This window comes from Pipistrellus hanaki, assembly GCF_964339955.1.
Source record: "Pipistrellus hanaki genome assembly, chromosome: 1".
Taxonomy (NCBI): domain Eukaryota; kingdom Metazoa; phylum Chordata; class Mammalia; order Chiroptera; family Vespertilionidae; genus Pipistrellus; species Pipistrellus hanaki.
This window is the reverse complement of record NC_140503.1, coordinates 35,482,326-35,497,507: the sequence shown is the minus strand read 5'-3', so window position 1 is coordinate 35,497,507 and position 15,182 is coordinate 35,482,326. Positions and strand designations below refer to the sequence as shown.

Here is a 15,182-nt window from a genome sequence, read left to right as displayed (position 1 = left end):
AACTACCTGTTTTCAGGAATATCTGAAAGCAAAGTCTTCTCATCAGCACATTCCCTTCGGGTACTCTGAGGACCAGGATTGTCTGGTGATGCAGTTTGGCTTAGAAGGCACAGATCAGCCCTGCCGCCCGACACAGCTTTGCTGACAGACGTAGGTGTCCGAAGTCTTTGAGAAAGATGTTCAGAAGAGATAGAAAGTCCTAGAAGATGAGAGAAATCACCACAATATCAAAAGTTCTTTCATTTACTTTTCATTATAACTAGGAAGGCAGTGAAAATTCTTCCAATTCCCCTACCAAGTACTCTCTTTTTCCTGTAAAATAAAGTTTGTTCAAGTTAAATGCCCAGGACCTTCAGTTAAAGACAGTATTGAACACACACATTACACTCTGCTTCATCTCGACATCCTTCTATTGCAGTGGTAGGCAAACTGCGGCTTGCGAGCCACATGTGGCTCTTTGGGCCCTTGAATGTGGCTCTTCCACAAAATACCACATGCAGGTGCACACGTACAGTGCGATTGAAACTTCGTGGCCCATGCCCAGAAGTAGGTTTTCAGCTCTCAAAAGAAATTTCAATCGTTGTACTGTTGATATTTGGCTCTATTGACTAATGAGCTTGCCAACCACTGCACTATTGTCAGCAGGAAGAGATCAACTAAAAGGCAGAATACTACAAAATCAAGGAAACTAAAAAAAGACAATAACCAGAAAATTTTGGAAGCTGAGGTGTAGATGGGTGAGAAGAATTTTACTTAGTAGACTCAAGAAAAGAAATCCTAAGGAACTAGTCAGGAAGGATGAGAACCCAATTTATTCCTCAAAAAAAGCTAGTGGCCTCGTGTTTCTCTGGAAGTGGGGATGAAGATGGAGCTAAAACAAGATTGGTTCAAAGTCACTTCAAAGAACAATTAGAGCCCAGGTTTCTTTCCTCATTCTGCACAGCTGGGCAACTGTCATCATCCCCTCCCACCACCAATATCTTAATATTAGAGGCCTATTTCCCCCCCGAAAAAAGAATCAGAGGGTCTCTGGCTTAGGGATAACAGGTAAGGCTAAAAGATGGTACTATATGGAAAGCAAGGGGATTAAGTGAGCATTTACAAATAGGCTGTTGAGACACTCAGGTTACTTCCCCACACAGTTCCTGAAAGACTGGCAGCCAGAATTATAACCTCCAGGCAACAGACTAAAAGAATGTTCTCTGGGGAATCTAGCCCAAGAGAAAAGACAAAAATAGTGATATGCAGGTTCCCAGCATGAGGGCCCAGCTAACCCACCACAGTAAGGACCCTGCCCGCAACCATGAGCGGGCTGTGAACCATCATCACCTGCTGTGAACCATCGCCAGCACCCGAGGAAAGCCTCTACTGTGAGAGGAAAACCAAAACCAAACAGATGCAAGTATCTTGGACCAAACACGGACGACACAGGGGGAGGAAACATAAAAGCTACCGTTAACGCCCGCAGAAAGGTAAGATAGTACAGTTATGAAACAAGTACAGACTGAAATAAAATGAAACATCCAAAGAATGAAAGAACTATTGGGCATTAAAAACATGATAGCTAACATGGAGTTGAGGAAATCCGGAAAGTAGGAGAAAACAAGCACAGGAAAGAAATGTAAAAGTCATCTCTTTACCAGGAGGAAAAATATGTATTTCTGAAGAGAAAGATCAGAGAGAACACAGGCGAGGAAATCAAAGAAATAATTCAAGAAAAAACAAAAACTACACTTGTTTAGAGAGGGCTGTAAACAAGCCTCGGAAACTCTGTGAAGAATTACTAATCACTATGCTATACACCTGAAGCGAATATAAATAAATTCAATCAAGAAAAATAAATCCAATCTAATAAAGATAGTCTATGAAAAATAGCTATTGAAAAATATAACACAAGTTAGAAAATTTTAGGAATTGTTTTCCGAAATACTAAAAACTGGTTTCACTGGAATTTTTTAAAGTTAGGAAATTAGTATACTTACTTTGTTCCCAAAAGATCAAAATTTTCATACAAATGAAAATAAAACCAAAACCATTTGTAAGTTTCATTTTAAAGCATAGCTAGTGCTGTGATAGCTCGTCACATTTAAATTCTAATCCAATTTCCAACTAAGAAAATCCCTAATTTCTCACGCTCTCGTTATGTTCCTTACCTCTTGGGATCTTTAACCTACCTCACAGGATTGTGGGGGTTAATATTAACAGATGTGAAATCACTTAGAAAACATAAAAGTAATTTCAGAAGATATATCACACGTAAAGTACCCATCCAAATATGATTTGCATGTGTTTGTGAGTATGTAGTCTGTTTTCCAGAAATCAAGAGAGCTTATATCCCTTCATGTGAAAACTCTTTCACTTCCTATACAACCTCCCATCCAACCCAAATATTTCTCTTTAGTCTCAGCAGAAAAACTAACCTGAAAATGATTTAACGGGACTTTCAACTCTGAAAAAGCCAGCATCAAACACAATTTTATCAACTTCCTTTGGTACCACAGAGGCTGCTGCCTCAGCATGTTCTTCCTGCTTAATTCTCTCTCTCATTGCATTTTTTATGGCAGCGAGGCGATTTCTAGCTGCAATTCTTCCACCATCGTCCTGTTTTGGTTTACTTGCTATACCCGAGATGACTTTTTTCTGCAAAACGAAATGATGGAATTTATTAAAGCTACTCATTACTACCTTATAGGAAAAATAAGGCGTACATAAAATATTTCCCACATTCATCATATACTTATCAAGTCCCTCGTGTGCTAAAAATGCTGGGGGTCAAAAGGTAAAGGACAAAGTTCTTGCTCTCAAGGAGTTCATAACTTCACGGTGGAAGAGCTAAATAAGGACACTGAGAGGCACAAATGTCGTGTTAGAGACAAATCCAGAGGGCTGTAGAACATAGGGATAACACTTAGATCAATCTCAGAGACATCAAGAAAGGCTTGCAGGAGGTAGCACCTAGGCTAACATCACAGTTAGCCAGGCTAAAAAGTGATGTGAGGGAAGGGCTAGATAGGGAAAATAGTATGCTTGCAAAACCAGAAGCAAAAGCAAGCATAAAAGAGTTGGCAAGAGATCCACAACAGCTAGATTATAAAATGTTACGGAGCCACATTTATACAAAAAACAAAGGAATAGAGATTATTGATGATTTTAAATCATGAGATTAAGATTATTGCATTTGTATTTTAGAAAGGTCACTCTGGCTATAGCCTCGAGAATAGACTAGAAGGTTACAAGCAAGGGAAAAAGGAGACGGCTACAATGATACTGGGAAAAGATGATGGTCCTTAAATGGAGGAAGAAAGGGAAATATGTGAAGAGATATTTAAGAGCCCCAACTGAGAGGACTTAGTGTATTAGATGGGTGTGGAGTGGAGATAGTGAAATAGAGAAAGGAAAGAACTAAGAACTTATCAGGTTCTATCTTGGTGGGACCATAATAGCATTCTGTGAGCCAGGGAAACATCAGTATGTGTGGAGGTGATTTCAGTTTGAGATACACTGACGTAAGTATAGTGAATCAGAATACATGGAACTTAGCACTAAGTATGGTTTGATTTGGGGGATCGTGACAGGGTGGGTAGGATTTCACAGGAAGAATATGGAAGGAGAGAAGAGAGTTGAGGTAGGAATTCTGAATATGACAAACTTTGGAGATAAATGAAAAAGAAAAAAAAAAAACTGTGCAAACATAACTAAAGAGGGAGGGAGGAAATCAGTAGAATATAATTTTAAGAAAGCAAGCACACTGGGTTTAATACTGCAAAAGGATCATTTTGTAATTAAGTGTCTGGTAACATCAGCAACTACTGGATCAATAACCTTGGTGATATCTGTTCTAGAGGAATAAAGAGGGGTCAAGCTGAATTGCACTGAGTTGGAGAAATAAATGAGAACCCAAATAGTATGGACAACTTTTTTAGGAAGCTTGTCTGTCATTGCAAGAAAAATGAGAAAAGGGGTACAGATAACTAGAGGGAGGTGTGGACAACACAAATTTCTTTTTTTCTCTCCTTTTTTCACTGGAACAAATATGAGATCCTAAACATGTCTAAAAACTGATATGGAAAAAGGGAAAGAGAAAGCAAAGCTAACTAACTGATTGAATAAAAAGTCAATGAATAAGAAGTAGAAGAGAATGGTATCAAAGAACAGATAAAAGATTCATTTTATTTTATTTGATAATCTTAACAGTGGCCTAAAATATAAAGTAGGAGAGAGACATCTGGTGATAAGGGGCAGAATTACAAGGCTCTGAAATAATGCTAAACTCATATAGCTATCATCTACATCCCTGATATTAATGTTTCCATGACTCAATAAGAAATACCCACAGTAGCCGAAACCGGTTTGGCTCAGTGATAGGGCGTCAGTCTGTGGACTGAAAGGTCCCGGGTTTAATTCCGGTCAAGGGCATGTACCTTGGTTGCGGGCACATCCCCGGTGGAGGGTGTTCAGGAGGCGGCTGGTCGATGTTTCTCTCTCATCGACGTTTCTAGCTCTCTATCTCTCTCCCTTCCTCTCTGTAAAAAATCAATAAAATAAAATAAAAAATATATATATATATAAAATATCACTTTCAAAATATTCCCAAAGTGCTGAATGTGCTTTTATTAAAAAAGAAAAAAGAAAAAAAAAATACCCACAGTAACTTCAAAGAATTCAAGCATCCTTCACTCTAGCAGATTTGAAATTCATTCAATCTATTTCATCATTGTATTCAGAATATTTGTCATGAGACTTAATTACTACAATAATTATAAGGTTCTCTCAATACTTTAACATCTTTAATGGATTCAAATGAGTTTTTATTTAGATTACATAGCATAATAAAAAAAACAAAAAACCTAGAAACCTGATTTTATAACCAAAGGCATTTTTCTAAAATCTAAAAGAAAAACTGGCAATCTCCAGGGTGGTTTGAGAAGTTTTCGTTTGAACCAAAAACTCTGAGTTAAAACATTACTAGAAAAAAGAAATCACTGCAAATAGATTAAGAACAGACTCTATCATGTTAACAAAGAGAATTTTACAGAAAAAAGTAATAGGAAATTTTATAAGAAAGTAAATAAAAGAAGGTAGATGTTCTAAAGAGCCACTGTTTCTCTTTTCTATTTAAAAAAAATTATTTCCATTTTGAAATATATTACACAAAAGGGTATATATAACAGAGAGGTATATATAACAGAGAGGTAGCATAGCCTACTGGTTAAGAACAAGGATTCTGGACTGAGAAAATGTGGCTGGAAACCCAGTTCCAACCTGGACAAGTGATTTAATCTTTCTGGCTTCAGATCCCTCTTCTGTAAAATGGGGATAACAGTTCCCATCTCATAGGATTGTTGTGACACTTAAATGAGTTAATACATGTAAGGTAGTTGGAACAATATTTGGTACAATATAAATGATCTACTACTAGTAGTAGTACAGAAAATATGTAAGAATAGTTCAAAGAGTAAAACAAATGTGCACATATTCACTACTTAGCAACTTAGAAGCTCTCAGGGGGCCCTAATTCAATCGCAGCCCCTCCTTCTCTCCCTCCAGGACACCCGTCCTGAATTTTGTGTTGATCATTTCCTTAGTCTTTCTTCGAAGACCGTCAGTATATTGTAAGTAATGTATGGAACTCATTTTGTAAAATGATGAAAAATCTGAAGCTAAATGTTTTTAAAGCTTGAAAATAAAAATTCATTGAAGTAGAAGAGTCTATATTAGAAAGTCACAAACTTACCCGAAAGACCTTTTTGCTTATATTATTATTATTATTATTTTGCCACCCGGACTCCTCAAGTTTGGTCAGATTATTGAACTTTTGGTTTACATCTTCTATCTGTTAATAAATAAAGCACAAGCTTCTCAGTTTAATGCTAGCCATGCTATATATAACAAACTAATGAACTGAAACTTCAAAAAAAATTAAGAGTGACTTGGATTGGTGACATATAAAATTAGATTAAATCATTCTCAATTTAGTATTCAAATGAAGAATTCTTATGGTAAAATTGTTCATTAATTTTGTTCTTATAATCCTCCACAATCTATAAAAATAATTTCATATATGAATAACTCCCCTAAATTATTTTTGATCACTAAAACAGTAAGAAATATATTCTAAGTTATACAAGGTGAACAAAATAACTGTCTCTTTTTCAACAGTTTATCTATTCTCCTGCTCAAGGACATATATTGGTTGCTTTCCAGTTTGGGCAACATGTTTTCATGTAGACATATGTTTTCAACTCTTATGGGTGAATACGAAGAAGTATAATTGCTGAATCCTATGGTAAGAGTATGTTTAGTTTTGTAAGAAACTGCCAAGCTGTCTTCCAAAGGGGGTGTACCATTTTGCATTTCCACCAGCAATGAATGAGAGTCCCTACTGCTCTCCATCCTCACCAGCATTTGATGCTATCAGTGGTTTAGATTTTTAAAAATATATATTTTTACTGATTTCAGAGAGGGAGAGATAGAAACATCAATGATGAGAGAGAATCATTGATCAGCTGCCTCCTGCACACCCCCTACTGGAGATCGAGCATGCAACCCGGGCATGTGCCTTGTCCAGAATTGAACCCAGGACCCTTCAGTCCGCAGGCCAATGCTCTATCCACTGAGCCAAACCAGCTAGTAGTGGGTTAGATTTTTGTGTTTCTATTAAGTATGTAGTGGTATCTCACTGTAGTCATAATTGGCAATTCTGTAATGATATGCTGACCTGCCATATATATCTTCTTTGGTAAAATGTCTGTTCAGGTCTTTTGCCTGTTTTTAAATCAGGTTGTTTTCTTATTGTTGAGTTTTAAGAGGTCTTTGTATATTTTGGGAACCAGTCCTTTATCAACTGTGTCTTTTATAAATATTTCCTCCCATTCTGTGGCTTGCCTTCTCATTCCCTTGACTCAAGTTCATTTTAAAAGATTCAAATAATGTACTAGCAGCAGGATGGGAATGTATGATCCCCATTCTTCTGGTATTTCCTGTCTCCTCCAAAGTGGTAGTCACTTTGGTAAACTTGTTTTGATTCCCCTTACTATGCATCTATACACAGCTACTCACAATTTCTCCTTAAAAAATTGTATAATATGAAAATGGTACCTCAATACAGCTCTTAAAACATAAATAAACAAACAAACAAATAAATAAATAAATACCCCAGAGCCAACTTGAAGAGGTCCCCCACTGGCCAAAGTTGAAAAATGAGCATCAGTAAAGATAATAACTATAGCCAAAACCGGTTTGGCTCAATGGATAGAGCGTCGGCTTGGGGACTGAAAGGTCCCGGGTTCGATTCCGGTCAAGGGCATGTACCTTGGTTGCGGGCATATCCCCAGTAGGGGGTGTGCAAGAGGCAGCTGATCGATGACTCTCTATCATCGATGTTTCTAACTCTTTATCCCTCTCCCTTCCTCTCTGTACAAAATCAATAAAATATATTAAAAAAAAAAAAAGATAATAACTATAGGGGGCTGGGTGGGGACGGGCTAAGTGGGGAACAATGGAGATATCTGTAAAAGTGTCAACAATAAAAATAACATTTGAAAAAAACAATAACATATAAGTACAACCAATGGACATAAAACTCTGGGGAGGGAGAGTATGTATGGGAGGGAGGGTGGAAGGCAAAAAATAAAATCAATAAAATATATTTAAAAAAAGAAAAAAAAGAAAGAAAAAAACAATAAAAGGATAAGCAATGCAAACACATCAAATACTTTTAAATTCAGAAATAATATGATACTTAAAAACAAATGTAAATAGTCATCACTAAAGGATTCTAGTAAACTAATTATTATGAAAACTGATAAATATATGAAAACTGATAATAAAGTAATACATTATGATGAGTAATCATTGTTAGCTACAAGTTATTGAAAGAGTATTTTATCTGCTTATTTTTGAAATAAGCTCAAAAAACTAGAAAGTGTCACCCCCTCCACACCTTTACTGATCTTCCTAGTAATTCCTTCTATCACAGCATTTTTTTACATTAGATTGGAATTGCACGTTGAATCTGACTCACTAGTTTGCCTTATTAACAGCTCCTAGTACAATGCCTGGCACAGTAGGAACTCAACAGCAGCTAGAGGAACTGAAATACTAAGACTGGAGTCACTCATTTTCTCACCTGTATAATCATTATAGACTATTCAACCTTTGACTAATCTCAACTTCCAACTCATATAGAAATTATCTTGACAATATTGGGAGGGGAGACATCAGTCATAAAATATAGACAGTGCTTTACAGTTTATAAAGGTGCTCTGTAATATCTCATTTACCGTTATAGGTATCTAAGCAGCTACTAATGCCTCTATTTTACTACTGTTACTTCATTTAAAGAAAAAAAGAAAAGACCAGACTCAGTGTTAGTGTATTCAAAACACTTGACCACATACCTGGAAACTAACCATGTCCCAAAACCCATCCAGATCTGTACAGGTAGTCTCCTTTTCACCTCGTTTATATTCACAGTCATCCACGAGGCCTTCAAACTGTTTGAACCTTTCTTTCATAAGGAGTCTTGTTTGACCAACTGTTGTGCGAATAAGATCTTTAGCTAAAGGAAATACAATGTTTTTAAAAGTTAAAGGACAAAGCATGACCTTTATTGCAAAGCCAACCAACTGTTAAGAAGACCTTATCCTCAATATCCTAGGGCTTGTAGAATCAAATTCTTATCTTAAAGCAAAACAAAAATTTCCTTAAAGTAAAACAAAAATTTCTTCTACAAAGTGCTGTCATACAAATACTGTTCCATATTGATTTAGGTAATTTTCATTTAGAAAATATTTTTTATATAATTAAACAATACCAGATATGGATGTCACTCATTGAGTCATGAAGAAATCTGATAACAAAAAAGGCAAATTCTGCCGGGACCGGTTTGGCTCAATGGATAGAGCGTCGGCTTGGGGACTGAAGGGTCCCGGGTTCGATTCCGGTCAAGGGCATGTGCCGTGGTTGTGAGCATATCCCCAGTGGGGGGTGTGCAGGAGGCAGCTGATCGATGACTCTCTCTCATCGATGTTTCTAGCTCTCTATCTCTCTCCCTTCCTCTCTGTATAAAATCAATAAAATATATTTTTTTAAAAAAAGGCAAATTCTCAGGAATGACAATTAATATTCTAGCCCAGCTGGCGTGGCTCAGTGGCTGAGCGTCGACCTATGAACCAGGATGTCAGCCTGGGTTGAGGGCTCAAATCCCAGTGTGGGGCGTGCAAAAGGGAGCCAATCAATGATTCCCTCTCATTATTGATGTTCCTATCTCTCCCTTCCTCTCTGAAATCAATAAAATATAATGTTTTTAAAAATATTCTATTTATTTACATCTTTTAAATCATATATCATTTTAGTATAGAGAGGTTAGTGAACATATATTGAGATATGCAAAAATTATTGTTTTAAAATAAAATATAAAGTTGGATAACACTAGATTTTTAAAGTTTCAGATCAATGTAACCAAATTAAGATGAACAAAGCTAAAATGTAAAAAATACATAAATGTTCCCTTACCATCATCTGGGATGTCCAATTCAAGCTTCCTGTCCCATTCGAGGCAGTGGGAAGTTAATTTCTCAGTTTCTGACTGGAGAATATTTCTAAAATTATGACATACATTTCAGTTGTACAAGTGTTTCTGACACTAATATCTAAGCATTAGCATTATGACATATAAAATATTAATTTATCAGAGGTGATTTATGAACTGTGATATATTAAAACCCAAACAATACAAGTGCATATCCTACATATATGTCCATCCTTCTACATCTAAAACTTATATGGATGATTAATGCCAAGAACCCACTTCTCATGCTAATCTTTCTATTCTTATTTTTCAGAAGCTGAACAGAAAGAATCAGACATCCTATAGTTCTTAGTTCTCTGTTACCATCTGTGGAATTAAGGCCAATCCAACTACCAAGAGTAAGTTGAAGATAAAAACTGTGAAGTCTGGAATTTCAGTGATAGGGCCTTATAGACTCTCTGATTATTAAACTTTGCCTGTCCAAAGGCAGTGGTTCTCAACTAGAATCAATTTTGTACCCTCATCCCCCTTACCACCGATATCTGACAATGTCTACAGACATTTTTTGGTGTGTGTGTGTGTATGTGTGTGTGTATGTTTAGGAGGTTTTTGTTTTGTTTTGTTTTGAACTAAAGGAGTGCTACTGGCCAGGGAAGCTACAGGACATGTGTGGAGGACCCCTCCCCAACCACACACCCAATGAGAATTATCCAGTCTAAAATGTCAACACGCCAAGGTTGAGAAACCCTGGCCTAAGGTAAACTGAATGTGACTTAAAAGAGAAAATTTAATTAATGAGGAAGGAGACTTGGCTTAGATCTGACATTATTTAGTTGGCAATGTCTGGAGGCATTGCTTATCATCTCAGTGGAACAACACAATGGACTAGGTAATCTCTAAAATCACTTACAATTCTAAAACCTTATGTCATAAAAACAATTAAAATGGCTCTCAAACATAAAAAAGATGACTCATTCATCATACAGCAAATGAATATTAAAACTACAGCAAGATAGTATTCCTATCTATTTGATTGGCAAAGCTCAAAAATTTATTAATAATGCATTAGAAAAAGTATTAGAATTTTCCTGCTACTTTCACTCAAGAATAATAGTGTGTAACCACTTCCGATGGGATGTGCTGGGGTCTTTCTCCGACTGCAGCGCTCTCATTTGTTTCCAAGGGATTTAGGTGACATGGATTGTTAATTTTCACTCTTCCCAGTTGGAGAAACAATCCCATCTCATGATTTAGTGGGCCAAAAGGCCTCCTACCATCACCCACTATCCATCCTATATAATAAAGATGTAATATGCAAATGGTCATTAGTCCATGAAGTGTAACGACTAACCAACCGCATAACGACGAGATCACGGATCAGCAGAAGGGTGGGGCAGTGAGCTACAAGCGGGCAGCGGGGACCTACAGGAAGGGGCAGGACTGCAAGCTATGGGAGGGGGGACAGAAGGGTGAAGGGAACTACAGGAGGGCAGGGCAGCAGGCAGAGAGCTACAGGAGGTCAGCTTGGAGCTACTGGCTACAAGCAGGCGGCAGAGAACTACAGGAGGAGGCAGGGCAGCAGCTGGGGGGGTGGGGGTGGGGGTGGAGGAGACTTCTCATGCGTACCTTTTTCTACCTTTTGAAAATCACCCTAAATCAGTTTCCCCCAAATCAACTATTACATTAAGGTGAAAGCAGTTTAATTTTGGTCTTAAATGTCTAGACATTACAGATTTCTTACAGTAGGAACAAATGGACAAACCTGAAATATGGCACATCATGCTGTGGCTGAGATAACGGATCTTCATTTATTTCAAGTGATGGGACTTCTTTTATTGGAAAGCCACTTGCATTTTTAGTAGTATCATTTGTGTTTAAGACATTTTCTACAGGTTAAAGAAAATATTACATATAAATTTCAAAGCAGCAACTCCTAAAATGACATCCCCCCCAAGACAACATTTTTTAATTCAATTTTTTTCACTGTTAAATTTCAAAACTTTATTTCTGCTTCAATTTCATTCAACACACCTCTAAAGTGTCTTTCAAAATTTTCATCTTTTCAAATTTAAATTCATGCCCCCTCTTCTTAATGAACTGTCCCTCCCTCCAGACCTTTTCCTATGCTTTCTAATCTTTACTGACCCTGAGATCACATCCCCGAACTATATGGGGAAGAGGGGCTTTAAAACAAATCTGTAGTGAACAAAAATCCAGAGAAGTAAAAATTTAATTGAAATACCACACATACCCTTATTCCAAACTGTTAGAGAATCCAGATGACATTGTAATTTATTTGAATCTTGATGTACTGTATTGGCAGAGTCAATTTTACATTTTTGTGCCAAGATTTCTTTTGTTGTGTCTTGAGTTTTATCACTAAAAACAATAGCAAAAATATACTTCATGAAACATGAACCCTATATATCTGATTAAAGGATCTCAAAAGTATGTTGCTTTTTAAAAACCTGTGATAAAATGGAAATTAGTTTCCTTCTTTTTTTTTTTTTTTTAATGTGTCTATTCTATAAGGGGAAAAAATTAAAGATCATAGTGAGAATGTCCATCTTTACTAAATGTAATGAGATCCAAAGATTCTGAGGATCTCTTCATAGAACATAAGCACTTAGTAGTCTTGGATGCTGCTGTTACTAGTAAATTTGCTGCCAGCCAGTCTTTGCCAAACAACCTTGTTCTTTCTTTTAAAGATTACAACTCATTTCCTCCCACCCATCCCCTTTGCAAGCCAAGCACTTTTGTCTCTATAGTTTTCTAAAGTAATACTCAGCAAAATACACAAACAAAAACCCAAACGATGTCTAAACTACAGTGTAATAGCAGCTTCTTCTTTCCAAAAATTTATTTCTAAGTATTATAATAAACTCACTTATTAAATGCAAAAAACTACAAATTGTATCATAAAAACGATAATAAGAACACATAGGAAATACCAAAACTGTCAAACATTATTGTAGCCTTCTGAAGAGTTTTTTTAAAAGACCAAATTTTCATGATTTGTAATTACATCATTTACTAACTAAACAACAATTTTAAAAAGCACAAGACAAATCCGAGAGACATTTGTTATCCATCTTAGCAAGGAACCTGCTATTAATATTACATTCTTACACTTCTGTTTTTAAAGGGGTCCAGGTGTAACTGGGTGTCAAGAAAGCATTGGCACTTCTTGGAGTCATAGGTGTGACTTGATAGGTCTTCAGACCATCTAGTGGTTGAAACATAAAATCTTTAGGTGCGAAGGAATTCTTTCCTTTCATTTTTGCAGTATTTGTGTTAGGTAAGTTTTCCATTTTTGCTAAGACTCCATTTTTTGCAGTGGTTTGCGAATCCAAATTATCTTCTTCACTATCAACTTGAAAAGAAATGACCTAGATGAAAATAAACAAAATAAAGTGAAAATTTATTTGGCCGATTTTTACAGGCCTGAAAATGTTAAAGTTGAGATATATGTGCCATGTACATAATTTAGGAGTGAAAAACAAATACATATAAATGTATACAAGGAATCAGAGAAACAGCTACACTAAACCATTGCTATGATCCAGAAAGAGAGAGAACCAATCCTATTAAAAGAACTAAAAAATAAGTTTTAGGTATTACAACAAATTGAAATGTATAAAAACTAAGGTGGAAAAATTTACTCATCTAACAAACACATTTAATTATACTTTAATTATAGTGATCATTATAATGGTGTGAGAATCATAAATCCAAAATTTATTGGATGACTACTATTGTCAAGGATCAACTCCTTTATCACATGATCAAAAATATTTTTCAATGTGACAGTAAAATTAATCATATAAAATATGAACCATAGTTTCTTTTTCAAGTCAATTTAAATGCTACTTGATTTGTTTTACTGGTAACATAATTGACATTTAATATTATACTAGTTTCTGGTGTACAGCATAATGATTTTATATTTGTGTATTTTGCAAAATAATCACCACACAGTTACAATTTTTTTTCTTGTGATGAGAACTTTTAAGATCTATTGCCTTGGTAATTTTCAAATATATAATGCAGTATAATCTATATCTATCTATCTATCTATCTATCAATCAAAAGCCTATCTATCTATCTACAAAAAATCCTAAGTGACCATTTGACAGGTAGCTATGACACGCACTGACTACCAGGGAGCAGATGCTCAATGCACAGGCATGGAACATGGGACAGACTGATGAATCTCAGAGGGAAGGGGGAGGGGGAGAAGAAATTAACCAAAGATCTTATATCCATACTAGAGGCCCAGCACACGAAATTCATGCATGAAAGGGGGGTTCCTCAGCCGGCCTGCACCCTCTCCAATTTGGAACCCGTTGGGGGATGTCCAACTGCCGGTTTAGGCCCAATCCCTCTCGCAATCCAGGACTGCTGACTCCTAACTGCTCATTTGCCTGCCTGCCTAATCACCCATAATCACTCTGCCTGCCTGCCTGATGTCTGTAACTGTTACCCTACCTGCCTGATCACCCCTAACCACCTCTGCCTGCTGGCCTGGTCACCCCTAACTGCCTCTGCCTTGGCCCCTGCCACCATGGCTTTGGTTGGAAGGACATCCAGATAGATGTCCAGAAGATGTCTGGTCTAATTAGCATATTACCCTTTTATTAGTATAGACTAGAGGTCTGGTGCAGATTCATGCATCAGTGGGTCCCTGGGCCTGGCCTGGGGGATTGGGCCAAAACCAGCAGTCCAACATCCCCTGAAGGTTCCCAGATTGTGAGGAGGTGCAGTTCAGGCCAAGGGACCCCACAAGTGCACAAATCCATGCATCAGGCCTCTAGCTAACTATAGTTACCATGCTGTACTTTATATCCCCAGGACTTACTTATTTAATAACTGGAAGTTTACACCTTTGACCACTTTTACTCACTCACTTAAACATAATTTTTAGAGGTTTCTATGTGTCTGATGCTTAATGAATTATGACCTGAAACCAGAGTATTTCAATCTGGACACAAGTTTAATGGTAACATTGTCCCTGAGGCCAGCATGAGAATGAAAGTAAAAAGGAGTGATATACGGATCATGTATCATAGAAATGTACATTTGAAACCTATATAATCTTATTAAACTAATGTCTTCCCAATACATTTCATAAAAAAAAAAAAAAAAATAGACAACAACAAAAGAAAACAAATGATAATCCTTAAGAAGAAAATCAATGTGAAGGGAGGAGCTCTGAGGTACAGTTGATTGTCTGTGAAGATTCACCCTATATTGCCTTCTTGGAGGATCTGTTTGATTTTCAGTAGAATCTAGTCAGATTTTTACACTTTGACATAAACATTTACACTTTGTTTTGTCTTTAAGGTTATGGAATTGTAGTATTGATTATAAACCAAGGGATTGGTCTTCAAAACTGTGGCTTTTTTGAAGACTCTACGAGTCCCTATCCTAGATGTTATCAGAAATGTTAGGTTATTTAATTCTTCATACTAGTCTATGTAGATATTACATGTTAGACATGGGAAAAGAAATGCGTATCTTGTCCAAGGTTATATAATTAATGGGGGAATGGAGCCAATATTCAAATTCAGGCTTAATTAAATCCAAAGTCAACGGATTTCATCCTTCCCCTTCAAAGCTAATTTTCATAAGAAGGTTTCTGTCAACTGTG

At 36.5% G+C, this 15,182-nt stretch overlaps 1 protein-coding gene across 3 annotated transcripts in view; it reads right to left on the bottom strand.

The window, feature by feature from the left end:
* DLGAP5 (DLG associated protein 5) overlaps window positions 1-15,182 on the bottom strand; it is a 41,405-nt gene that overhangs the window by 11,376 nt on the left and 14,847 nt on the right. For 2 of the 3 annotated variants that reach the window (XM_084877462.1, XM_084877464.1), the window contains exons 8-15: window positions 12,662-12,921; window positions 11,784-11,911; window positions 11,295-11,418; window positions 9,517-9,602; window positions 8,400-8,560; window positions 5,735-5,833; window positions 2,421-2,640; window positions 7-199 (exon numbers count right to left, since the gene is read on the bottom strand). In XM_084877462.1, the coding sequence (XP_084733588.1) occupies window positions 7-199; window positions 2,421-2,640; window positions 5,735-5,833; window positions 8,400-8,560; window positions 9,517-9,602; window positions 11,295-11,418; window positions 11,784-11,911; window positions 12,662-12,921 (1,271 nt within the window). The remainder of the gene's footprint in view (window positions 1-6; window positions 200-2,420; window positions 2,641-5,734; window positions 5,834-8,399; window positions 8,561-9,516; window positions 9,603-11,294; window positions 11,419-11,783; window positions 11,912-12,661; window positions 12,922-15,182) is intronic. The other variant, XM_084877463.1, reaches the window with a different exon arrangement.